Here is a 23282-nt window from a genome sequence, read left to right as displayed (position 1 = left end):
TGTATTTAACTAAAATCTAATGGATTTAGTAAGGATGGTTCTATTAACACTACAATTTGAGCTACCATACTATATTTTTAATAATCTTTTTATATTTCAAATTTATTCATTTGTAAAAAATTCAATAACATCCTTAATTAAATAAACAAAAATTAAATAATACAATACACTACATTGTAAAGCCCTAATTTTAATAAAATTCAGATTTGCAACAACCCAAGAATAACCAAACAGAAGGAGAAGAATTTCAATACTAAAAAACTAGGAATTTGAAGAATAGGGCAGATTTCTGGAACTGAGTTATTAAAGATGAAGAACTTGTTAAATATATATAAAATATATATATATATATATATATCCATTGCAGATTGTTGTCTCCAACCGATTTTCTTCCTCAATCTTGTGATTCTCTTATTTATGCCAAAAACAAAAAAAACAATCAAGGTTAACCATATTACATGGACATAGAGAATCTAATATTTTTCTTGATAGTTGATATTTAGAAAGAGACTAGCCCAACAGAATAGAAAGACAGAAAAGATGGTTCCGCTCCAGTAGCAATGGGAGACGGTGAGACACAATTTGGATGGCCATGGATGAAAAGATAGGGGTATTCTATAAGTTTTGTCCATGGGGCTCGATATTTTAATGATCAATTCAGATGTCTCGTGGTTCTATTCATCAGAGGTGGGTAGGTCCTAGTCCCTGATACAACTTGTTGAAACAGAAGAATAAGATCGGCATTAACAACCACCGATGAAGAAGAAGGATTTAAGGTAAGGCAACAAAGGGGAAACAAATCAAACAGAAGGCTTCATAAAAATAATAGAGAAATAAATAATAATAATAATGATAATTAAAAAATAAAATAAATGGAAGGCATTAGACTGGGGAGTGGTGATTTGGATTTTTCATTGCGACACGCAATTAATATTGATACATATGGCAATGTTTAGTTGGCTATGTGTACCAACTCACATTCCATGTCAAGAATTCATGTCGTGTATGAGTTTAATGTTATTTGTTTTAAGGGTAAAATAGAGAGGTTTTATTACTCCAAGTAACAAAGGTAAAACTAAATATGAGTATAAAATGTAGTATAAGTAACAAAAAAAATGTAATGTTAATAAAACCACCATTTTTTTTTTTATTAAGTTTGTAAAAAATCTATTTTGCCCGTAAGTATTTGAATAAAAGGGGAAGGGGATCGTTTTGGTAGAATGGAATTCAGGAAGCTGTGCAGATCAAAATGGAAAAGAATAGGATTTTGGGAAAGTAAAATCCTAACAAGCTTTGAAAGGGTGAAGATGATGGAGTTCATGTTGGAAAGCACCCTCATCAGCATGTTTTTCTGAATAAGTTGGAAGATTTCTCCTCTAAAGAGATTTGTTCTTTGTTTGTATATATATATATATATATAGTCCGTCTATAGTGCGGACGGGCCTCATGCGGACAACAGTATTGGTGACGGTTTTTCATAATATTGGTAACAATTTTTTAAAAAACTGTCATTAATACTATGAAAAACCATCATTAATACTGCGATCCTCATGTGGACCGTCCTCATCATAGAATTTATATATATATATATATATATATATATAAATATATATACAGAGACTAGACATTCACATGTACATAGTATTACATATAGGTAGTTCCTCTAAAACAACACCATTAGTAACTAGACATTCACATGTACATAGTATTACATATAGGTAGTTCCTCTAAAACAACACCATTAGTAACGATAGCTGATAATAACTTCAAGATTTTGAATTTAAAATTTGGTGTTGAAATATTTCATTTCTAATTTATCAAGAAAACTATTACGTTCACGTATCTATATATTACGCCCACATTCATTAAGAAAATTTTTCAAACTTATGATATTCCCCATATGTGAAAAACCATATATATATATTGAACAAAGTTTCTACATTACGTATGTAAATCGCTGATTTTGAAGAAGAAAAGTACTCCCATATCTAGAAAAGTTATAATATTGCAAAAAGTGGAAACCTCTACTTTGTTGAATTAAACTCCAGTATCGTAGCCAAGCTGATAATTAATTTGTCCAACAATACTGCTATAATAGCGTTAATTTCTAATCAACCTCTTTTTACCTTTTTAAAATTATTGTCCGATGAAATAATGTCTGCCACTCATTGTCCTTGTAGGAAAAAAATTTTCATCAAATTAATCATTATTTTAGAAGTATTTGTTACTTTTGTTTTTAGTTTCACTTTATGACTTTAAGGGGAAAAGAAAAAACTCGCATTATTTGAATTTAACATTTGAGTATAAATAATTTTTTTTTTTTTTTTTGGAAAATTCTATGGAAAAAAAAATATCTAGGATTCATTCTATTGCTGGTAATAGAACAATGGAAAGTGCTTTTTATTGATATTAGAATAAATTCTGGACAAATTTCTCAAATAAGAGAAAAAACATGTGTATATATATAGAGCTATGGTGGGCATGCAAACCCAATGGGTTATTTAATAGGGCATATTTCATTATTAACCGTCCTTCAATCTTTTATATATATCAAAAGAGGTCCATTTATCATTTTTACTAGGTTTTATCAATTAATTTTAATAGTTAAAGGTTAAAATAAAATTAAAAATAATATTTTATAATTAAATAATATTTCAAAAATATAATTTTAACATTTAACTGTTAAAGTTAATTGATAAAAACTAGTAGATTGGTTTTTTTGGGTAATTTTAAAAAATTAAAAGAAGATAAAAGTTGATTTTTCAAAAGAATAAAATGTAAGTCAAATAATGACGAAACTGAAAGAGTATAATTAAATTTTTTTTGCATTTAATGTATTATAAAATAATAAATATTTAAAAGATATATATAGTTAATAAATAATTTTTTTAGACATTTAGTCAAATTAATAGCATTTTAGTTTTGAAATTACTATGATAAAATGGCACTAATAATTTTTCATCATCATGTAGTAGAACTAATTATCTTTTATTAAACTATAGAAGCTCTACGACGAATCTTTAAATAATTATCTGAAAAGAAAAGCTGTCATTTTAAAAAAAATTAAATTTCCACTAAGTTTACTATTTATCAAATGGGGCATTAGTGTAAAGAATTAACTTTATTATATATATATATATATATAATTAGTATTTAACCTATATCAAATTATATAGGCTAGATAATGAATAATTAAAGATATATGTTAATTTTTTTTTATAAAAAAAAATTGAAAATAAAAAAATTGAAAAATTAAGATTCTTCCTTTTGACATTGTTATTAGACCCGGCAATATGTCAAGTTAAATCATATTTGTATCATGTCATATTGTGTTCAATGTTAAAATTAATCAGTTCGAATACAATCTATTAATTTTTTTTGTAAAAATTGATAAATTTGAACTCATTTGTTAAATTATCATGTAAAATATACTTCAACTTGTTGACAAGTTAAAAATATATAGAAATTGTACTTAGATTTTAAATAATAAAATAATTTTTATTTTTTAAATATTGCAAATAGTCTTGTTTGTGTTTATATTTTTTTTAAAAAATTAAATTAAAAAAAAATCAAAACATGTATATATAATAAAAATAAGTATCTTTAATATTATAAGCTAGCAAAATTATAAAAATATTATTTTTAATAAATTTAATAGATTTATTATATATTATTATATTTTATCTATTAAAATATATTAATTTATTAAATTTTATTGAATAATATAAATATAAATTTGATATGATATCGTTAATCTGAATATATAAATTATATAAAAAGATCACTCACAAAGTTATATCAAAGCTAACTAATGCAACGTTGTGCCACAACAACTCTAGAAGCTAGCTCTACACCGTTAATAATTACTTTGAAAATTATATAATGTTTGGCTTATATTGGTGGTAGGTTCCGTTACATCATCAGACAACGGCCAAGTCTTCACTGTCACTAGTACCAAGCTACTTTTGCACCATATAGTGTATAAGACAAACAAAGATTAAGGTCGAGGATTTTTATTTTAATTTTTTATTATTATTATTATTTTTTTTTTGGGGGGGGGGGTAGGTCGAGGATGTGGTTAAGACCGAGGTTGAGAATATATTAATATTCTTGGAAAATTCATAAAAGGAAAATAAAAAGAGAAGCTATATATTATACATATAAAAAAAAATTTTATTTTTTCCGGAAAAATAACTTTTAGAATAATTTTTCTATTTTTATTGATATTAACTTTTAGGATAGCTAGAGAACAATAATGGCAACGTCTTCAAGAGAATTACTATAAAATAAGGAAAAAAAAAAAAAAGATGTTGACCTAGCTTAGTATACATAATATATTCTCTTTCTAATAGTATAAATTTTTATAGTCATCAGTAATTAAATAATAAATTTATATTAAATCAGTTCTATATATATGGACAATTTTATTTTTGCGAGTGATGAGCCAAGAATTAGGAGACAAGACGTCCACTCTTCAAATGATAGGCGTTTTAAAATTAAATTACACAATTATCCTTAAAAGGGTAGGTATATTGCCACCCAACATATATTAGGCTGTATCGCTCAAGAATATATATATTAATATATATATATATATATATTTGATTTTGAAAATGGGAGAAATACAAACTCCGATCGATGTCTGAGAAGTAGCCTTTCCCAGATCAATTTTGATATCAATAATAATTTAATAAAAATATCTAACAAGACATCAATTTAAACACACACACAAACACATGTACACTTGATATTGAAAATAAGGAAAATTCAAATTTTGGCCCTTATTTGAAAAGTGATTTTTATCATAAAACTTCCCAAAAGAACATCAATTTTATGTATAGCTGATGATTTTATGATTTAGGTTCTAATTGAATACATTTGTATTTTAATAGATTTTTATAAAATTTATTAAAATTTAAATTGAAACCATTGAATTTATATAAATTTTTTAAAAATTTAAATTGAATACCTTCAAATTATTATATTTTCCTCATAGCATTTTGTATATGTATATATATGTCTTCTTGGTCAGAATATATTTTCTATAAATGAACCATATTATTTGTTTAACACCGAACACAGGTTAGTAATATTAAATATTATTAGTTGAAATTGTCTTTTTTTTTTCTTTTTTTTTTCCCTTGAACTCTTTTTTATTCGAAAATTGTCTTTGATCTTCCAAAAGAACCAAAAATAAATAAATAAATAAATAAAACAAAAAAGAAAAAACAAAAGACTGAGTAGCCAAGATCTAATATTGTCAGTTTGTTAACATAATAAATACGAGTAAAGAAAAAATAAATCGACGAAAAATGTACAAAGACGTGGAAATATATAATATCAGTATCACCTTCTCACATTTCGTTTTCCTTTTAATATAATATTATTTTTAAAAATTTTTGATAATAAAGTTTAAATTTAATCTATTTATCCTTTATTTAATGAAATTCTTTTACACATTTTTAAGATTAAAAAATAATAAAAATAAATGGATAAAAATAATATGACCAAACTCATAATTAATTTTTGTTTTTCTTTTTTTTACAATTATAGCTGTTACGTATAACTTATTTTTTGCTCTTTTAGATAAATTGAAAAAGAGAAATTTTAGCACCACTATTTTAAAAAATTGACAATTTTTGAAGAAATATGTATATTATTTGTGTGTGTGTTTGTCTATTTATTTTCAAAATTCTTAGAAATAAAAAAAATAAAAAATAAAAAGACGCCTAAGAAAGGATAGATGGTCAAACTTTAATTTATTGCGTGAGTTCTAAACAATAATGTTATATTGAAGCAACAATATAATATAAAAAAAAATTATAATAATATTTTTCATAATAAAAATATAGTTCGTGCTGAAAGCAAATTAAAAAATATTATAATAATATTTACCCCAGTAAAAATACATTAGACAGTTAAGAAAAAAATGCTTGTCATAATCTAAATAAAAAACATATATACATATATATATATATATATATCTATTATATCAAACATTCAAACATGTATTATGTGATCTTACTTCCACCCTTCAGCCTACCTACCACTCAGCTTCACCTCACAAAGTTCCACGTTTCAACCAAACATCCGTTAATATCTTCCTTTTATTTTTTAAAATCTATTTAAACTCCATTTTCCACTCTCTCCATCGCTCACCCAAACCCAAAAAAAACAAAAACCAAAACGAAAAAGAACACTCCGCAACAAAACCATGCTTTCCTTATCTCTCATATTCTTCACCATTCTCTTCGCCATCTTGGTATATTATCTCATCAACTCGTTCCGACAAAGGAGTTCTCTACCTCTCCCGCCGGGTCCGAGACCTTGGCCGATCATCGGAAACTTGCCACACTTAGGTCCTTTCCCTCACCATTCCATTGCGGACTTGGCTCGTAAATATGGCCCCCTCTTGCACCTCCGTTTCGGGTTCGTCGACGTCGTCGTGGCCGCTTCGGCCTCCGTTGCGGAACAGTTCTTGAAGAACGATGCGAATTTCGCAAGCCGACCTCCCAACGCCGGGGCTAAGTACATTGCTTATAACTATCAGGACCTTGTTTTTGCACCATACGGTCCCAGGTGGCGGATGTTGCGGAAGATCAGCTCCGTACACCTGTTCTCCGCCAAAGCACTTGACGATTTCAGACATGTCCGACAGGTTAGTTACAAGAGATTTTAAGGCCAATTTTTTTTTTCTTTTTTTCTTTTTTTTTTTTTCCCTGTAATAACGTTTTGGATTTGGAGATTGACTTTAGGCGTTTTTACTTTGTTAATGCGCACCGCATTAATTGGATTAACAAAAAAGAGAGAAAAAAAATAAGGAACTTTTTTAGAGATAAAATAAGTTGTTCTGGTTTTTAAATCTCTCTTTACTCTGTTACTAAAAACAGCAAGATTACTCTTATATATATTTAGTGATTTTCTTTAAACTTAGAATTTGTCATATATAAAGATAAGAATTACTTTTTGATAAACAATATAGTACGTATCTTTTATTAAATTAATAGAAAAGAACATGTTTAATTTTTTTTTTTTTAAGAAATATATCTAAATATGTATGAGCCTATAAAAAATAATTATAGGCATATATAATATGTATATAATGATTCCCAATTAATGATGCCCATTAAGGATTATACTTTTTAAGAAAATAAATAATTTTCAAAAAAATAATAAAATAAGGATGGCAACAAGCGAGTCGGAGCCGAACTGGCTTCCCCCAATTTCTACCCAATAGAAATTTTCCATCCCAGTTCCTGTACCGTTTCTTATATATTAGAGAGTTGGGGTGGGGTGGGGGTTCCTCATATTCGATCAGGATTTTTATTCCATGCTCTGTTTCCCGGTTTGATTATTTTTTATTTTATTTTATTTTATTTTTTTTAAAGAATCTAGTTAAAACTTAAGTTTAATACTTTTATATCATTTTCCAAACAAACAAAAATATATAATAAATTATAAAAATATATATTTCTCAGTCCACGACCCCGACCTTGACACGGGGGCAGATTTGTTTTGCCCTGTTCCGTTTCCGCCACCTGAGGCAAATTGCCAATATTCTTAAGCTATAGCATGATTAGTAAGTATTCTTAATACGCAGGAAGAAGTAGCGATTTTGATTCGGGCAGTGGCAAACGCGGGTTCAAAAGCAGTGAATTTAGCACAACTGCTAAACATATGCACGGTCAACGCTTTAGGGAGGGTGATGCTTGGTCGGCGGGTATTCGGTGACGGAAGCGGTGGCAGCGATCCGAAGGCCGATGAGTTTAAATCAATGGTGGTGGAGGTGATGGTGTTAGCTGGAGTGTTCAACATCGGTGACTTTATCCCAGCCTTAGAGTGGCTGGATTTACAGGGGGTTCAAGCTAAGATGAAGAAGCTCCATAAGAGATTCGACGCGTTCTTAACGACCATACTTGAGGAGCATAAGATCAACGGTGCTGGGACGACATCAAAGCATACGGATATGTTGAGTACGTTGATTTCGCTTAAAGATGATGCCGACGGTGAGGGTGGGAAGCTCACAGACACTGAGATTAAAGCTCTGCTTTTGGTACGTCTTTCTTTTTTCTTTTTTATTTTTTTTCCTCTTTACAATTAAAAATTGATTTTGATTGTTAATATATTTAATTATTTTGTTTGGAAAAAGACAAAAAAAAAAAAAAAAACTGTGCATTCGTACGTGCAGTAGTAATTGTTTTCTGTTTAATAGAGGCCACGTCCTCTTTCAGGAATAACAAAGCTAAAAGTCTAAATTATATGCAATAATTAGTTTTTAAGTTAAAAGTCTAGATTATATGCTATAATTAGTTATCCATATAGAATTTTTCAAATTTTAAAATGGTAAAAAAAATTAAGATATATATAATTGATCAATTCATTTAAGGTTTATGTATACAGTATACATGTATATAGATTTGGTCCAATAATAAAAACTATTAAAAATATATATACCTAGGAGTAGGGAACTTTCTCTTCGACCATATCTATATATATATAGCAAGCAAGTTTGTGTCAGATATTATTTTTTTTTTAATTTTATCCTTCTGTTTCACTCTACTTTATAAATAACAGTAGTATCATGGAGAAACCATGGAAAAAGTATTTCTCTAGTTTCATAAAAATAAAAAATAAAAAATAAAGTATTTCTCTAGTAAATATTAAAGGTTAAAGTCTTTACCTATTTTATCTTATCTTCTGTGTAATGAAGAAAGTACTAAATTTCATTTCCATGGTCATCATGTGAAGAGGCCGCGTGGTGCTCTGAAATCCAAATATGTAAGCTGGTTCGAACTCTCAGAGAGAGCCAAAAAAACAAAAAACACCAAAAAACAAGAATCATGCATGTGAATGAAAATAACTCACCAATCTAGTCACTTGTCGTTTGTGAGCTTTTCTTTGTCGGTCGCTGTGTACTTTTTCCACTCTACAATTATTGAGGTAGCTGCGTGTGGTGTTTTCTTTCTTGTGAGACCCACTTCGTAGGCTTGTGTCAGTGTTCTAGGATTTGGGTTTTGAAAAGTATTCGGTGATTAACACGTGGTATTGACAGGTTGGTACTGCCAACGAACTTCTGACATGTCATAATATGTTATTAAAAGAGTTATATATAGTTTACTAGGAGAATAGGAGACTTCGATCCAGAATTATTATGTGAGGAAACAGCCATTAGGATTTAATATGGTAGTATTAATTATTAAAAGCACGTAATATTTACACAGGAAACATTATACAACATTGAAGTTATTGTTTTAAGTAGTAATTCAATTTGTTATTTGATAAAATGAAATTATATGCAAAAATTTTACTAAATAGAATTTTTATCTTATGGTTTTAGAACATGTTTACTGCGGGCACTGACACGTCATCAAGCACCGTAGAATGGGCTATTGCGGAACTCATTCGACATCCTAGAATCTTGGGCCAAGTCCAACAAGAGCTCGACACAGTCGTAGGCCGAGATAGACTCGTAAATGAGTTAGACTTGCCCAAGCTCACCTACCTTCAGGCAGTGGTGAAGGAAAACTTTCGGCTCCACCCATCAACTCCCCTTTCTCTGCCTCGAATGGCCACCGACAGTTGCGAGATCAATGGCTATCACATCCCCAAGGGTGCCACTCTTTTAGTCAATGTCTGGGCCATAGCACGTGATCCCGACCAATGGACTGACCCACTAGAGTTCAAGCCAGAACGTTTCTTACCAGGTGGTGCAAAGCCCAATGTCGATGTTCGGGGGAATGATTTCGAAGTCATACCCTTCGGCGCTGGGAGGAGAATTTGTGCTGGAATGAGTTTGGGCCTTCGCATGGTCCAGCTTCTAACTGCAAGCCTAGTCCATGCATTCGATTGGGAACTGGCAGATGGGCTGTTGCCAGAGAAATTGAATATGGATGAAGCATTTGGGCTCACTTTACAACGGGCTGCTCCTTTGATGGTCCACCAACGACCCAGGCTAGCTGAGCATGTTTATAGGGCCTCCTCGTCATAGAATAAGTCTGATTGAATATTGGGCTTTGTCGCCTGTATGGTTTACTTGTAAACGATTTGCTATATTGCTAAGCTCACCAATATTTTGCATTTTCATAAGACTGCCGCATATTTTGTTGATACAGTTATGTTTAAACCATATAAGTATTCAAATAAATCTTATATATTTTCATTTTTAATTTCCAATTTGTGATATATATATATATATATATGGTCAACATTCAACATTATAACTGGGGGAGGAGGATTTCAGGTATGCTTAGGTTGTATTCATAAATATCAATTTGTGAACCTTTTAAGGGGAAACCAAAAAACAAAAACAAAAAAAAAAAAAAAAAAAAAAAAGAGGAAAAAAAAAAAAGAAAAAAAAAAAAATGGGATTGCTTAACTTGACCTCTAACGCAAGATAAGATATCCGCGAGCTTATAAAATAGTGTTCCCGATTCTATTATTTGTTGTATAAGCAACGTATTAACGCTACATACAAGATAAGAACATAATTAGCATGTCCATCAGCCCATCCTAAACTATGTGTAATTATGTGACATAGTATCAATTTTAATAATAATAAAAAATTGGTGGCACCAATTTGATAATCAATTTTCTTTACTAAAATATGTGACAATGTGGTAATATTTTCTTGGTTTATATTTGATATTAATTATTCATTTATTAATTTTCACTTAATATTATTAATATTTCATTTGATAAATAAATTGATAAACAAAATTAGTATTTGTAGCATTATTAAAAAAGAAATATAAAAAAAAAATAAACCTCAAACGAAGTGTATGGACAAGATATTAAATAATACAAATTTTAAAATAAAATTATGTCAATTTAACATCTATTAGTAACATTATTGAAGGGATCAATATTATATCACCAAAAATTATGATACACATTTTACACTTTGCCCTAAAATCTAAAAAAATTTTCCTTTGCACCTCAAAATTTTTATTTCTTTGATAGTTTAGTTTACTTATATATTTATTTCTTCTTTTTGTTCTCTAGTGTGTGATTGTCTATATTTGATTAATTTATCATGATTTTTATCAGACATCATTTCTTGATTTAATTGTTTCCAATGTGGTTTAAATGATGTAGTTTTGTTGATTGGGTGGCAGATTTTATTGATTGGAGGAACCGGTATGACAGTTTTATGGTTAATAAATTTTTTATGTTCTTCATTGATTATGTCTGGTATTTGATTTTCATTAAGTGATGACCTAGAGCTAGTACTTAATCTAGAACTAGTAGAAGAATTAGACCTAAATAATCTATCCATGTTCAAATTTTTAAATTTAAATCTTTATATATATATATATATATATTTATCGCATATTACTTTCTTTTTTTTGAAGAAGAATATGACTTGTTAATATTTTGGTTTTATGGCTAATTTTTTCAAATTTATTAGATAAAATTATATAATTAAAACTAAAAATAACTTCCTATATTCTTAATAGTTTTATGGTTAGGCCAAGCTTACTAATATTCCCAAAGTGTCGTTTAAATTATTATTTTTTTGTTAGTTAAATCGAAATATGCATTTTGTACACATGAATTTAATGAAATTAAACATACACAATTTATGTAACTTTGTTTAAAACTATATTTTATTTCATTTTATTTACTCTTGGACAGCATTTATGACTAATTTTACTAAACTCATTCAAAAATATTGCATAATTGGACTATACTAACAGAAAAACAATAATCCAAAGGCAATATGAGGGGTTTTGTAGTTTGGCCGGGATAAAGCAAAAACTAGTACAGTTGAGCGGCTAACACATCGTTACCCCATGTGTTTATAGCATAAATGCTTATGTAATTTCTACGCTTTTGCACTGTGTTCTTTTATAGTAATGAATAGCATCAACATTTTTTAAAGTTTGTAAATAGTGTAGATTTTTTAACTGGTATTTATTTTATATTATGCAGTGGAGATAAAGTGCAAAAGCATGGAAATTATAGAGATAATGGTGCTAGAAACGATAAAATAATATGTCCTCATTAATATTTTATTGACCATTAATGAGATTATCTTTCACTTAAGAGTATTTTTAGAAAAAATAAAAAGTATTTAATATCAAAATTAATACAGGACATGATATATACAATAATGCCAAAAAGTTCACAAAAATAATTTATCAAATGATGTTATCTTATTTTACAGATTTAGATTTAATTACGTTTAATTTTCGAAAGGTTCACTCTTCATATTTAAATTATGTATTTTCATCAACCACCAAAATAATAACACATCATTTTTATCAGATAAAGTAATTTTTTTATGCTATTGCACAAAATAATTTATTATATAAAAAGTAATAATAATTGTTACAAATTAAATTAAACTTGGAAAGAATATAAAAAACATAAGATAAAATATAGAATAAAAAAGAGAAAAGAAATGATGGATAGAATTTGTATTATTGTATTCATCATTCCTTTGATTTTATGCCTTTACACATAGTCAAATACAATGAGATAAGTTACAAAGTAATAATGATAGACATCAATTATAGAATATAAGTTACATAGGTTACAAGGAATTATGTCATATATATAGGAATGACTATAAAAGTTTCATATGTATTGTATTGATAAGCATTTGCATTTATAACATTCCCCCATAAATGACCATCACACATGGAATATACTTCATTAAAACCTTGCTTGAAAAATCCAATAGAATAAAACCATAGTAAAGGAAAAAGAGTACAGACAATATATTTTGGTGCATGTAAATGCTTACTTGCCTCATTAAAACCTTGTCAGGAAAATCATATGGAACAAAATCTCGACAAAAGAAAAAAAGTACAGATAATACATTTCTCCCCTTGATTGTAGCACTTCTGGTGCGTGTGAATGCTTAATTGCCACTCTGGGACAAAACCTTGATAAAGGTAAAATAGTATAATTAATGTGTATCCCACCTTAATATAACACTTGTAGTATGTTTAGATACTAAATTACTTTGTTAAATTTTGCAAGGTGAACCCAGTGGGAAAAAACTTTATCGAAAGAAAAAGAGTACAATTTATACATATATAAACTAATATACCATTAATGATTCATATTCATGATAAAATATTCACTGCACTGCCTTCTTAAAACCTTATAAAGAAAATTCAATGGGACAAAACCTTGGTGACAAAAAAGAGTACAATATTTATATTTTTTATGTGCATACTCCTATAATATTAACATAATTATAAAACCATATACAATCTTTGAGTTGACACATTCCAAATTAATATTTAATATAATCTCTTAGAATATGAGCAATGCAATTATCATAAAATTCATGCAATATTGTCATAAACTTGTATATTAAAAATATCATGTATATGAGTTTTCCTTTTAAGAAACTCTGCCTTTTACACCATAAACTTTAACACTCTTTAGGTGTGCTTTATAAAATCTCATTTGCAATTTTAATATTAAATTGTCCTCCAAGGGCAAGTTCAGCCACCACCTCCGGGTCTGAGCTCTGCTCGAGCGTAGTCAGCTGGCTTCGTTACTTTGCTTAGCTTCCAGCGTTGCAAAGGGATAACCTTTCACTATCTAGGTGCCCTAGAAGGAGAGGGGTCCCACGGAGTTCTTTTCTATTCATATTGGAATATTTACAATTAATAGTATTTCTCACTACCAAATGAGATAATATAATATATTTTAAAATTTTACATCAGTATTCCAATTTCAACTTCCCCCCCCCCCCCCCAAATGGGAAAACTAATCTAATTTAACTTTTTAAGAGTTTTAATATACTACAAGCATAGCAATAACAAAAAATACACTTAGGCAAATTGATTTGTTGGCATATCATATCATATCATTCTTAGAGTACTCATTGAGATGATTCGTTTGTTTAATTTATATAGTGCTTTATTCGAATAAGTATATACTTTGAGGTTTTGCTTCATGCAATATCGCAATACTTCAGGGATTATCAAATTTCAAAATTCAATATGTAATATTTCACAATGTCATATGACCATAAATGAAATTCAAATATTTTAGAAACTATTAATCTTATAAAATATTGAAATATAATTGCATTTAGAATATTTTAGTATATTTCTTCATAATTCCTTTCAAATCTCTTAGGAGATTTTGTACCATAAAAAATGTTTAATCTATATGAACATACTCAACCATTAATTTCATACAATCATACAATAATTTTTACTTCTTAATTTGCCAATTATGTCTAGATAATATCAATAATATAGTATAGAGATTATATAATCATTTCTAGTAATTTTATGTAGTTACTTTAAATAAATTACCAAAAGTTATAATCTCAAAATTCTTAACTATTCTTTTTGGGAGAATTTCTTTTAGAATATTTCTCTACATATCCCACTTTTAAAGTTTTTCAGGATATTCTATAAATTATTAGATATACATCTCCTTTGGCATTTGTAAATCAACTTCCTTTAAATTCAAACTTTTAAATTTTTGGTTATTCACATTTCAAGTGTGCTATATAATAATCAACTATATTCTTTAATAAATCATCAAATTGTCAACTGTTAAATATATATGCTTCTAGCATAATTCAAAGACATGCTTCTGAATCAATGATCACATGTTGATTAATTCCAATTTGTGGTATATATATTGTTATGCATATGGCTCTTTTGAATCCATTTAAATTTTTAACCACATATATTTGCTCTTATAGAAATTCTAAAATAATAAAAATACAAAATTAAATTAATAAGATATTTTTGTTGTCTTATTTAGATATTTAGGATCATTTGTGGACTTTTTCATTCAGCAATATTATGATCTTCATGATCAATCATATGAATTTAAAAGTAACCACATGTTCATTTGATTATGCCGATAAATTAATCATTTTTATTTCCCAAGACTTTATACATGAAAATAAAATATCTAAATATACAATAAGTACAAAATTAATAACTTTGCATTCCAATTTCAATAGTAGATATATATTTATCCAATGGAAATAATGTAAAGTTTTTTCTTTTAAATCATCATTTTATTTCAACTTCTAATGGTAAAATCTTCCTTCCTCATAGTTATAATTAATGAAAATATATATGTCCATAATTATTATGTATCAAATGACCATGTCTAAAAGTAACATCCATTTTGGGGATGCTAATAATACACATTCACTTTAGGAATAACAATATATTATTGAAATATCCTTCAAGGATGCTTTCATTTCACTATAATTGGGTGACCATGTTTTATCATATATACCAAAGATCCATAAGCGGTTTACTAAATTGTCCATATTGACAATAAACTTAAGCTTTGAAAAGCTTTAATTCCATAATATGTTATCAAAACTCATAGATAAAAAAAAATAATTCTTCCAATTAAATTTATCCAATTCTTCAGGGATGACAATATTATAATCAATTGAGCTTGGTAAATTTCAACATAATAATTCATTATTATCAATATTAAATAGCAATAAAAATAAATTTAAGAAAGAAATCTATCTATTTCAATCAAGTTTCCAAGACTATCTTTGGACATATTCATTTTTAATATTTTGACCTTCAGGATCAAGTATTTGCATTCAATCGCATCATATTGTAACATCAAATAATATAGTCTCAAATAAAATTATGTATCATCAACAATATTTATATAAAACATAAAATATTTAGAACAGAAATGTATTGAATAATATTGTGTACATTTAACATTTGATGGCTATTCGCTTAGCATCACAAAAGCAAATGCTTTTATTATGATAATTTATACTTGAATATTTCTATATTGATAAATAAGTGCTAAAAAGGTACAAAACAAGGTGTATTTGTATAAATATCAAATATATTTTGCAGCAAATTGAAATAAGCAATAGATTGGAAAAATAAAAGATATCTCATATAAGATAACATAATAAACAAGAATTTGTGTTGGTTCCAATACCAAAAATAACCAAGGGAAAGAAAAAAAATTCGATAATTTATTTACATTGGCCTATAGCATAAAACCTCAACAAGAAATATATACCAAATATATATGTATATATATTTCACATATGATCTTCCATAATACATTTGGCAAAAATTAAAATCCAGTATATACATATATTAATAAGCATGATAGTAAAGATACAGAGCATGATGAATATATTTGAAAAACATGACCAATAAATATCATTCTTGCCTAACATAGACTAAAGAGGCTCTCTTTTTTTCCTTCGATGTCGATGATGATGACAATGTCAAACTCTTTGTCTACACCACCAGCTCCTACTCCCATTAAACAAAGAAACAAAAATAATTCAATTCCTATCATTCTTGCCTTTATTTCCATATTATTTAAGACCAAATAAAAGGATTTATCAACCTGAAGTGAAGTAAGCTGTTGATTAAAGAATCAAATTTCAAGGTATCATTGTGTGCCCATCCACATCCAATTTATGTGGTGATTTCATTCTCTTGGTTGATGTTGAGTTTTTTTAGGCTTATCAGAAATACCCCATTAAAGATCGTGTCTATACTAGGGAATCCAGTGTCCCAGAATTACAATTGGTGGTTGATGAGTCAAATGTAAGACAACTTTTACAGTGTTACTTAGCTAGGAAAATTATCTCTGACAAAATCATCAACAGAAATATAGTCTAGATAATCATTAAAGATGTTTAGTTCACCCAAGATCTTATTAGAATGGAGCTATTAGAATCGATTTTTTTTTATTCAAATCGACAGCTGATAGGAACTGGATTTGGATGAGAAACCATGGTCTATTAAGAGCTCTCATCTTCTTTGTCAGAGAATAGGGACCTGAAGTGGCAGTGCATGACATATATTTCAGCTATTCAATGTTCTGAGTGCAAATTCATGGGCTTCCTTTACAATTTATGACAAGAGACAATGCTTTGGAAATCAAAAAGCTTTTTAAAGAAGTTTTGCATTGTGAATCTTCGTCAAGAATAAATATTATAGGAATCAAGTTAGGTGGAAGTTGACATGAAAAGACCCAATCCTATGAGGGTTCTTTAGAGATTCGAGAAGGAGCATGGATCCAGCATTACTATGAAAGGCTTGAGAGTTCTGCTGCAATTGTGTCATAGGATATGGAAAAACTTCTTGCAAGTAATTGTTCTCTCTTAACCAAGTTACAAGTGAGGATCTCTACGATCCATGGATAAGGGCAAAGGCGGATGCCTTTACAATGGTTAGTGAAAGAAGTTACCCAAGGAGAGTTGAAATTCTAAGAAAAGAATTTTTCGACACATTTTCAAGTGAAGTCAACACAGATGTCAAAGATGGAGAAGAGGAAGCTACTACTGGAGCCCCTTATGCAAGTAAGGAGGTTGCTATGCCAGGGGAGAAAGACAAGTTGACTCAAAACCGAGTCAAAGATGGCATGAAAGGCTCGTCCTCAAAGGTGCCTTATCATGATGAGCCAACCAGCATATGACACATTGATGAGGTAGGTGTACTGAAGAACAGACCTCAATCTTTTACTAACACAGGCACAGAAAGTAAGCTTTTCAAATTTTCAAATCCTTTTCTTGTTAAAAAGGATTCTGGGCTAGAATTTCAAGCCAAGAAAAAAGAAAGAGTGCTTAGAAGGCCAAGGGTTAAAAAGCTAAGCAATACGAGCTTCAAACGAAAGACCATGTCAATCGGGTCCAATAAGGTGCACAAAGTATTAAAGATTAATTCTTCTTTATCCATAAGAGAATCAATGGTGGACCTAATTACAAATAAGGCTAAAACCTAGTCTACATCAAACTATGTTTTCGAACTCTCTAGTCAAGCTTAACTCTCTATTCCAACAAAGGTGTCAAAATTATCTTCTTTTAGTCATGCCATTGAATCCCCTAAGATGAGACTGAAAGAACAAGCTAGAATGAGGAATCATGGGGATTGCTAAAGTACATTCATTGATGAATTTTCATCAATTATCTCAACAACTGAGGAGGCAAGTTTTAGTGTGCTCCCCCCCCCCCCCCCCCTTCCCTACCTCAATGAAACTTCTTTCCTGGAACTATCAAGGGTTAGGAAGACCCTTAATAGCCTTGGCCTCCGTGGCCTTATCAAGAGATCTTCCCCCTTGGGTCTTTTTCTTATCGAGGCCAAGAAAAATTTGATTAGAATGGAAGGAATAGTGAGGTCACTAAATTTTGATTATATGCATGTTGTGGAAGCCATCAGTGGGCATGGGGTTCTGGCTTTTTAGTGAAAGAATGAGTTAAGTTAGGACATTATCTTTAATTCTAGCTCAGTTATTAGGTGAAAATCATATCTCACTAGAGGAAGTTTTGGATTCTTTAGTGTTGCTATAGCCCTATCGAGCATGTTCTCCAAAATGAGTTTGAAAGTGGTCTAACCTCTCTTATTTCAAATGGGTTAGGGATTTAGGCTTGTTTTAGGGATTTTAATGATCTAATGGAACAAGAAGAGAAGTAGGGAGGTAGAAGCATTCTTGCCAAATCTAATTTCTTCTTTACAAATTTTATACGTGATATAGAAGCATTTGATTTGGAATCCTTTGAGACCCCTTTTACATGGTGTAACAGGAAAGAGTGCAACTTAATATCAGAGAAAGATTGGACAAAGTGATAGCAAGTTCTAATTGGAGGATTCTATTTGAGTGTGCTGGTGTTATTCACCTCTCTGCCACCCAGTCTAATCATGCTCCCATTTTGCTTTATTTTAATTTGGACCATAACAAAGCCCCAATGCCATTTAGATTTCTTGAAGCTTGGACCCTATATGCGAAATAGTGATTAATGATGCTTCGTTTGAGGTTGATAGATGTGGAAGAGAATTTCCTTGCTCGCTAAGTTACAATGTACAACAAAAGCCTTGAAAGTGTGGAATATAAAAAGTTTTGGATTCTGTTAGGCCAAAATCAAGAATATCAAATATCAGATTTCATTCATATAAAGCTTAGAATCCTTGGACTCTAACATCTCTTGTGAATTTAACCTACAAAAAAACTTTGAAAAATGGCAACATAGGCTCTGGCTCATATGGAGGTAGAAGTCTAGAGAGCTTTGGTTGCAGGTACGAAACAAAAACTCTAAATTCTTCTACACGTCTACATTGGCCAACCGTAGAAGGTTTTCCATCATGGCTCTTAAGAATGATTCAGAAGAGTGGTTGGACAATAAAGAGGCTCTAGGAAATTTTTTTTGTTGATAAGTTCTCTAATCTATTCAAAGATGAATGTGATGTATTGTCCTATTCTAGAATAGCTAATCCAACCCATGGTTTCAAGTGTCCGAAAACAATTCAACTTTGCAATCTCTTTAGAAGTTAAGATTCTAGAGGTTATTAAGAAGATGAGTTCTACCAGAGCACCCGAACTAGATGGAATGTTAACCCTGTTCTTCATCATGGTTCTTAAGAATGATTCAGAAGAGTGGTTGGACAATAAAGAGGCTCTAGGAAGTTTTTTTTTGTTGATAAGTTCTCTAATCTATTCAAAGATGAATGTGTGGTGTATTGTCCTATTCTAGAAGAGCTTATCCAACCCGTAGTTTCAAGTACTTGAAAATGATTCCACCCCTACAATCTCTTCAGAATTTGAGATTCTAGAAGTTATTAAGAAGATGAGTTCTACCAAATTGCCTGAACTAGGAATGTCGACCCCATTCTTCCAATGTTATTAGAACATCATGGGGAGAGATATGATGAGAGTTGTTCAAAATGCTTTTATCTGTGGCCTTATCTCGGGTGCTTTGAACATAAAGATTCTTGTGCTTATTCTAAGGCCAAACTTAATTGTCATTTTAATTACATCTGCACCATAAGCTTTTGCAACACTATATACAAAGTTATTTGCAAGATATTATCCCTTCACATACATCTTCTGCTGGCCAAGCTTGTTTCCCCTATTCAAGTAGCATTTACCCCAAATAGATGGATTAGAGAGAACTCCATTCTTGTTAATGAAATCCTCACCATAATGAAGAAGAAAAACATTAATGGTCTCATAAAAGTTAAAATCGATATGCATAAACCTTATAATCGCATTGATTGGGGAGTGCTCAATGAAATTTTTATTCGGTTTGGCTTTTCTGCTAAAGTGGCTAGCCTGTTAAGTCAATGTTACTCGATTGACAATGTCTTGATTTTGCTAAATGGAAGTATTTGTGAGAATGTTAAGATGGAAGAGGTATTCGCTAAGGATATTCAATTTCCCTTTATTTGTTTATCATATTTTCAGAATTGCTGTCAAGAATGTTCCATAAACAGGAGATAAAGGGTAAAATTCATGGGATCAAGATTGGACGGTCTTGCTCGCCTATCTCACAGCTTTCTTCATAGACGACATTATGGTTTTTTGTAGAGCAAACAAGGAAGATGTCCAAGCAGTGGCTAAATGCTTGTAGCAACATTATAAATGGACTGGGCAGGTGAATAACTTGAAGTATGGTTGTTTTTTCTCAAAGAATATGACTAGAGGGTTTAAAGTTGTAATGAAAAATATCCTTAATGTTAAGGAGTTGCCTAGGGATGCTAAGTATCTGGGCAAACCTTTATTAGTTGGAAAAAGCAAACTAAGTGCTTATGAGGAGCTTTGTAAGTGCATGAAAGCTAGTCTTTAAGGTTAGAATGCTAATCTACTTTCCCAAGACGTGAATCAGTTAAATCTGTTGTCACATCAATCCCTATTTATGCCATGTCATCTTGCAAGGTCCCTCAGGGGTGGTGTAGGAACATTGACAAGCCGGCTCGTGCATTCTTATAAAAAGGGAATGCTTTTCAAAGATGAACTTTTAATTCAGTCTTCTGGAAAAAAGTTTGCAGGCCTAAATATTCAGGTGGGTTGGGAATCTAAAAACTAAAAGATGCTAACCTTGCCGTGCTTTGTAAATTAGGATGGTCGATGGTGAACAATCATGATTTGTTATAGGTCAAAGCGTTAAAGGCAAAATATTTTCCCTCTTTGACTTTCATGTGCTGTGTTTTGAATAAGTCAAGCTCATGGCACTAGAAAGGGATTCTTAACACCAAGTCAATTCTTGCTGAGGGAAGTCACTTCAATGGTGGCAAAGGAAACAACATAAACTTTTGGGAGGACCCTTCTATCCCAAAGAATTCTAATTTCTAGCCAACCCCAAATCCATGCAATTAGCATTTAATGCGGAATGGTGGATTCATTTATGTTATCAAATATACCTTTTTTGGAGTCTCTTTTCAACAGGGATTTAATTATCAATATTTTTAAGATGTTATGGGTGAATGCTTCTTCAAAGGACAAAATTATATAGATTGGGAGCTCATCCATAAAGTTCAATGTCAAGTTAGTTTATTGGTTTTTGTGAATCCGGTGATATCTAAGGTGTCGAATTGCTGGCGTTTCCTTTAGACTAGCAATATTTATGAAAGACTCAAGTTCTTTATATGGAGATTATCTTCTCATAATCTTCTGGTGTGTTCTGTTCTTCTTTACCGAAAATGGGAGGTGGACATTCCCAACTGCCCTCATGGATGTGATTGTCTTAAAGATGAAGTTCTCCTTTTCTTTTGTTGTATTGTTGCTAGAGCTCTTTTACTGGCCTCTCCTTGCAGCATTAAATGGGATGATAACCAAATAATTAATATGGATTCTTTCCTGGGCTGGCTATCTAATTCAATGGAGATGTTTCCAGTTCTTCCTGATGATGTTAAAAGGTTCTTTTTTTTTTTTTTTGTGGTATTGGTGCTTCATACCATTTGCAGTTAAGAAATCACCTACTTTTTGAAGGGAAAATGTTTATTCTTGAAGAAGCTATTAAGGTATTGTACAACAAGTTTGGTGAGTTCATGGCTTCCAGGTCCTTTTCTGATGGCCATCCTCCTTTTACGTTGGCTTCTTTCTCTTCATCGTACCCTCCCTCTATTGGAATTGTTAAAATTAATTATGATGCGTCCATTGGGAAAGGTTTTGCGAGTCTTGATGTGGTGGTAAGGAATCATTATGGCACAATTCTAAAAGTCCAAGTCCTCCAAGAAAAAATGACATTCCTGAAGTTGTTAAAGTCACTTCTTGAGGAAGGTTGCCTTAACCTGTGTTGCAAAAGTGATGTCAAAGCTGTTATCTAAAATCTCAACAACCCAAAAAGTTCCTCTAGCCACTGGTATGCCGCATGATTCATTAAGAAGATCTTGGATTTATGTCCCCTTTTTTATTCCCTTTTTTTTGTTTGGGCTCCTAAACAAAATAATAAACTCACACATTTAGTCTTGCGTTGGTGGCTCTCTAATGCTTACACTAGCTTTGTTTCTCCTTTCTCTATTTCTAAAGATTTTGTAGATATCATGGACTATGAAAGTGGTATGATAACTATCTCCTAATTCATTGGTAGCGTGTTCGCTTGTATGCTTGCCTTTCTTTTGGTTAATACAACTCCCCTTTCAAGCAAATAAAAAAAAAGAAAAAAGAAAATGAATATATCTATATAAGCAAATTAACATTCTTATCTCAAAATCAATAATTTGATAGTTTTACCTAAATGAAAAATCAAAAATTACTAGAGACTCATATTGGATATCATATTATAAATTAATTAAAACTTAGCAAAAATATAAAAAAAATAAGCTAAAATATAGAATAGAAGAAAATAAAGAAATGGTGGAGAGAATTTTATATTATTATATTTATCATTTTGATGTTATACCTCTGTATATAAATAAATATAATGACATAGTAATAATGTGATCTTATACAAAGTGATAGCGATGAATGTAAGTTAAATGGGTTATTAGTGCTGATTAGAGGTGGCAATTAAGATCATGATACGGCAACACGACTCGAAAACGACACGAAATAAATAGGTTTGGGTTTATCATAAATGGATTCGGATCATAATCGGATCAACCTATTTAACACGATTATTAATCGTGTCATTTTCGGATTGATCCATTTAATTCGAATTTGATACGCTATGATCCATTTAAATTTAATTTTAAATTATAATTTTAGCCAAATATATTATTTAACAAGTAAAAAATATTACAAATTTAAAAACTTTATAAAAATAATTTTTTTATTATTAATTTTTTAAAGATAAATTTTTAAAAGTAAATTTTTTTTATTAATAAGTTAATTTTCAATAAATAGATTAATTTTTAGGTTAACAGATCAATATTCAGATTAATAGATTAACAGGTTAACACGATCTATTAAAATAATTGTGTTAAATAGATCGTATCAGATTGATCTGTTTATAAATAGATCAGATTAATATTTTAGATATCTGATACGATTAATAAATGAATCGGATTAAAATTGAATATTTTTTATACAATTATTAAACAAATCAAACAAATCGACACAAACCCAAC

At 29.9% G+C, this 23282-nt stretch overlaps 1 protein-coding gene across 1 annotated transcript; it reads left to right on the top strand.

The window, feature by feature from the left end:
• The first annotated feature begins 6128 nt into the window (after nucleotides 1–6128).
• LOC107419096 (flavonoid 3'-monooxygenase) lies at nucleotides 6129–10166 on the top strand. Its single transcript, XM_016027829.4, has 3 exons — nucleotides 6129–6658; nucleotides 7601–8053; nucleotides 9338–10166. The coding sequence occupies exons 1-3, from the start codon at nucleotides 6215–6217 to the stop codon at nucleotides 9986–9988; spliced, it is 1548 nt and encodes a 515-aa protein (XP_015883315.3). The 5' UTR covers nucleotides 6129–6214; the 3' UTR covers nucleotides 9989–10166.
• The last annotated feature ends 13116 nt before the right edge of the window (nucleotides 10167–23282 follow it).

This window comes from Ziziphus jujuba, chromosome 2, assembly GCF_031755915.1.
Source record: "Ziziphus jujuba cultivar Dongzao chromosome 2, ASM3175591v1".
In the NCBI taxonomy this organism is placed as follows: domain Eukaryota; kingdom Viridiplantae; phylum Streptophyta; class Magnoliopsida; order Rosales; family Rhamnaceae; genus Ziziphus; species Ziziphus jujuba.
The sequence above is the reverse complement of the archived record's forward strand: the minus strand, read 5'-3'. Positions and strand labels throughout refer to the sequence as shown.

Coding starts and splice junctions, on each gene's coding strand:
- LOC107419096 (XM_016027829.4), top strand. CDS start 6,215: ATGCTTTCCTTATCTCTCATATTCTTCACCATTCTCTTCGCCATCTTG. Junction 6,659..7,600: donor ATTTCAGACATGTCCGACAG/GTTAGTTACAAG, acceptor CTTAATACGCAG/GAAGAAGTAGCGATTTTGAT. Junction 8,054..9,337: donor AGATTAAAGCTCTGCTTTTG/GTACGTCTTTCT, acceptor TTATGGTTTTAG/AACATGTTTACTGCGGGCAC.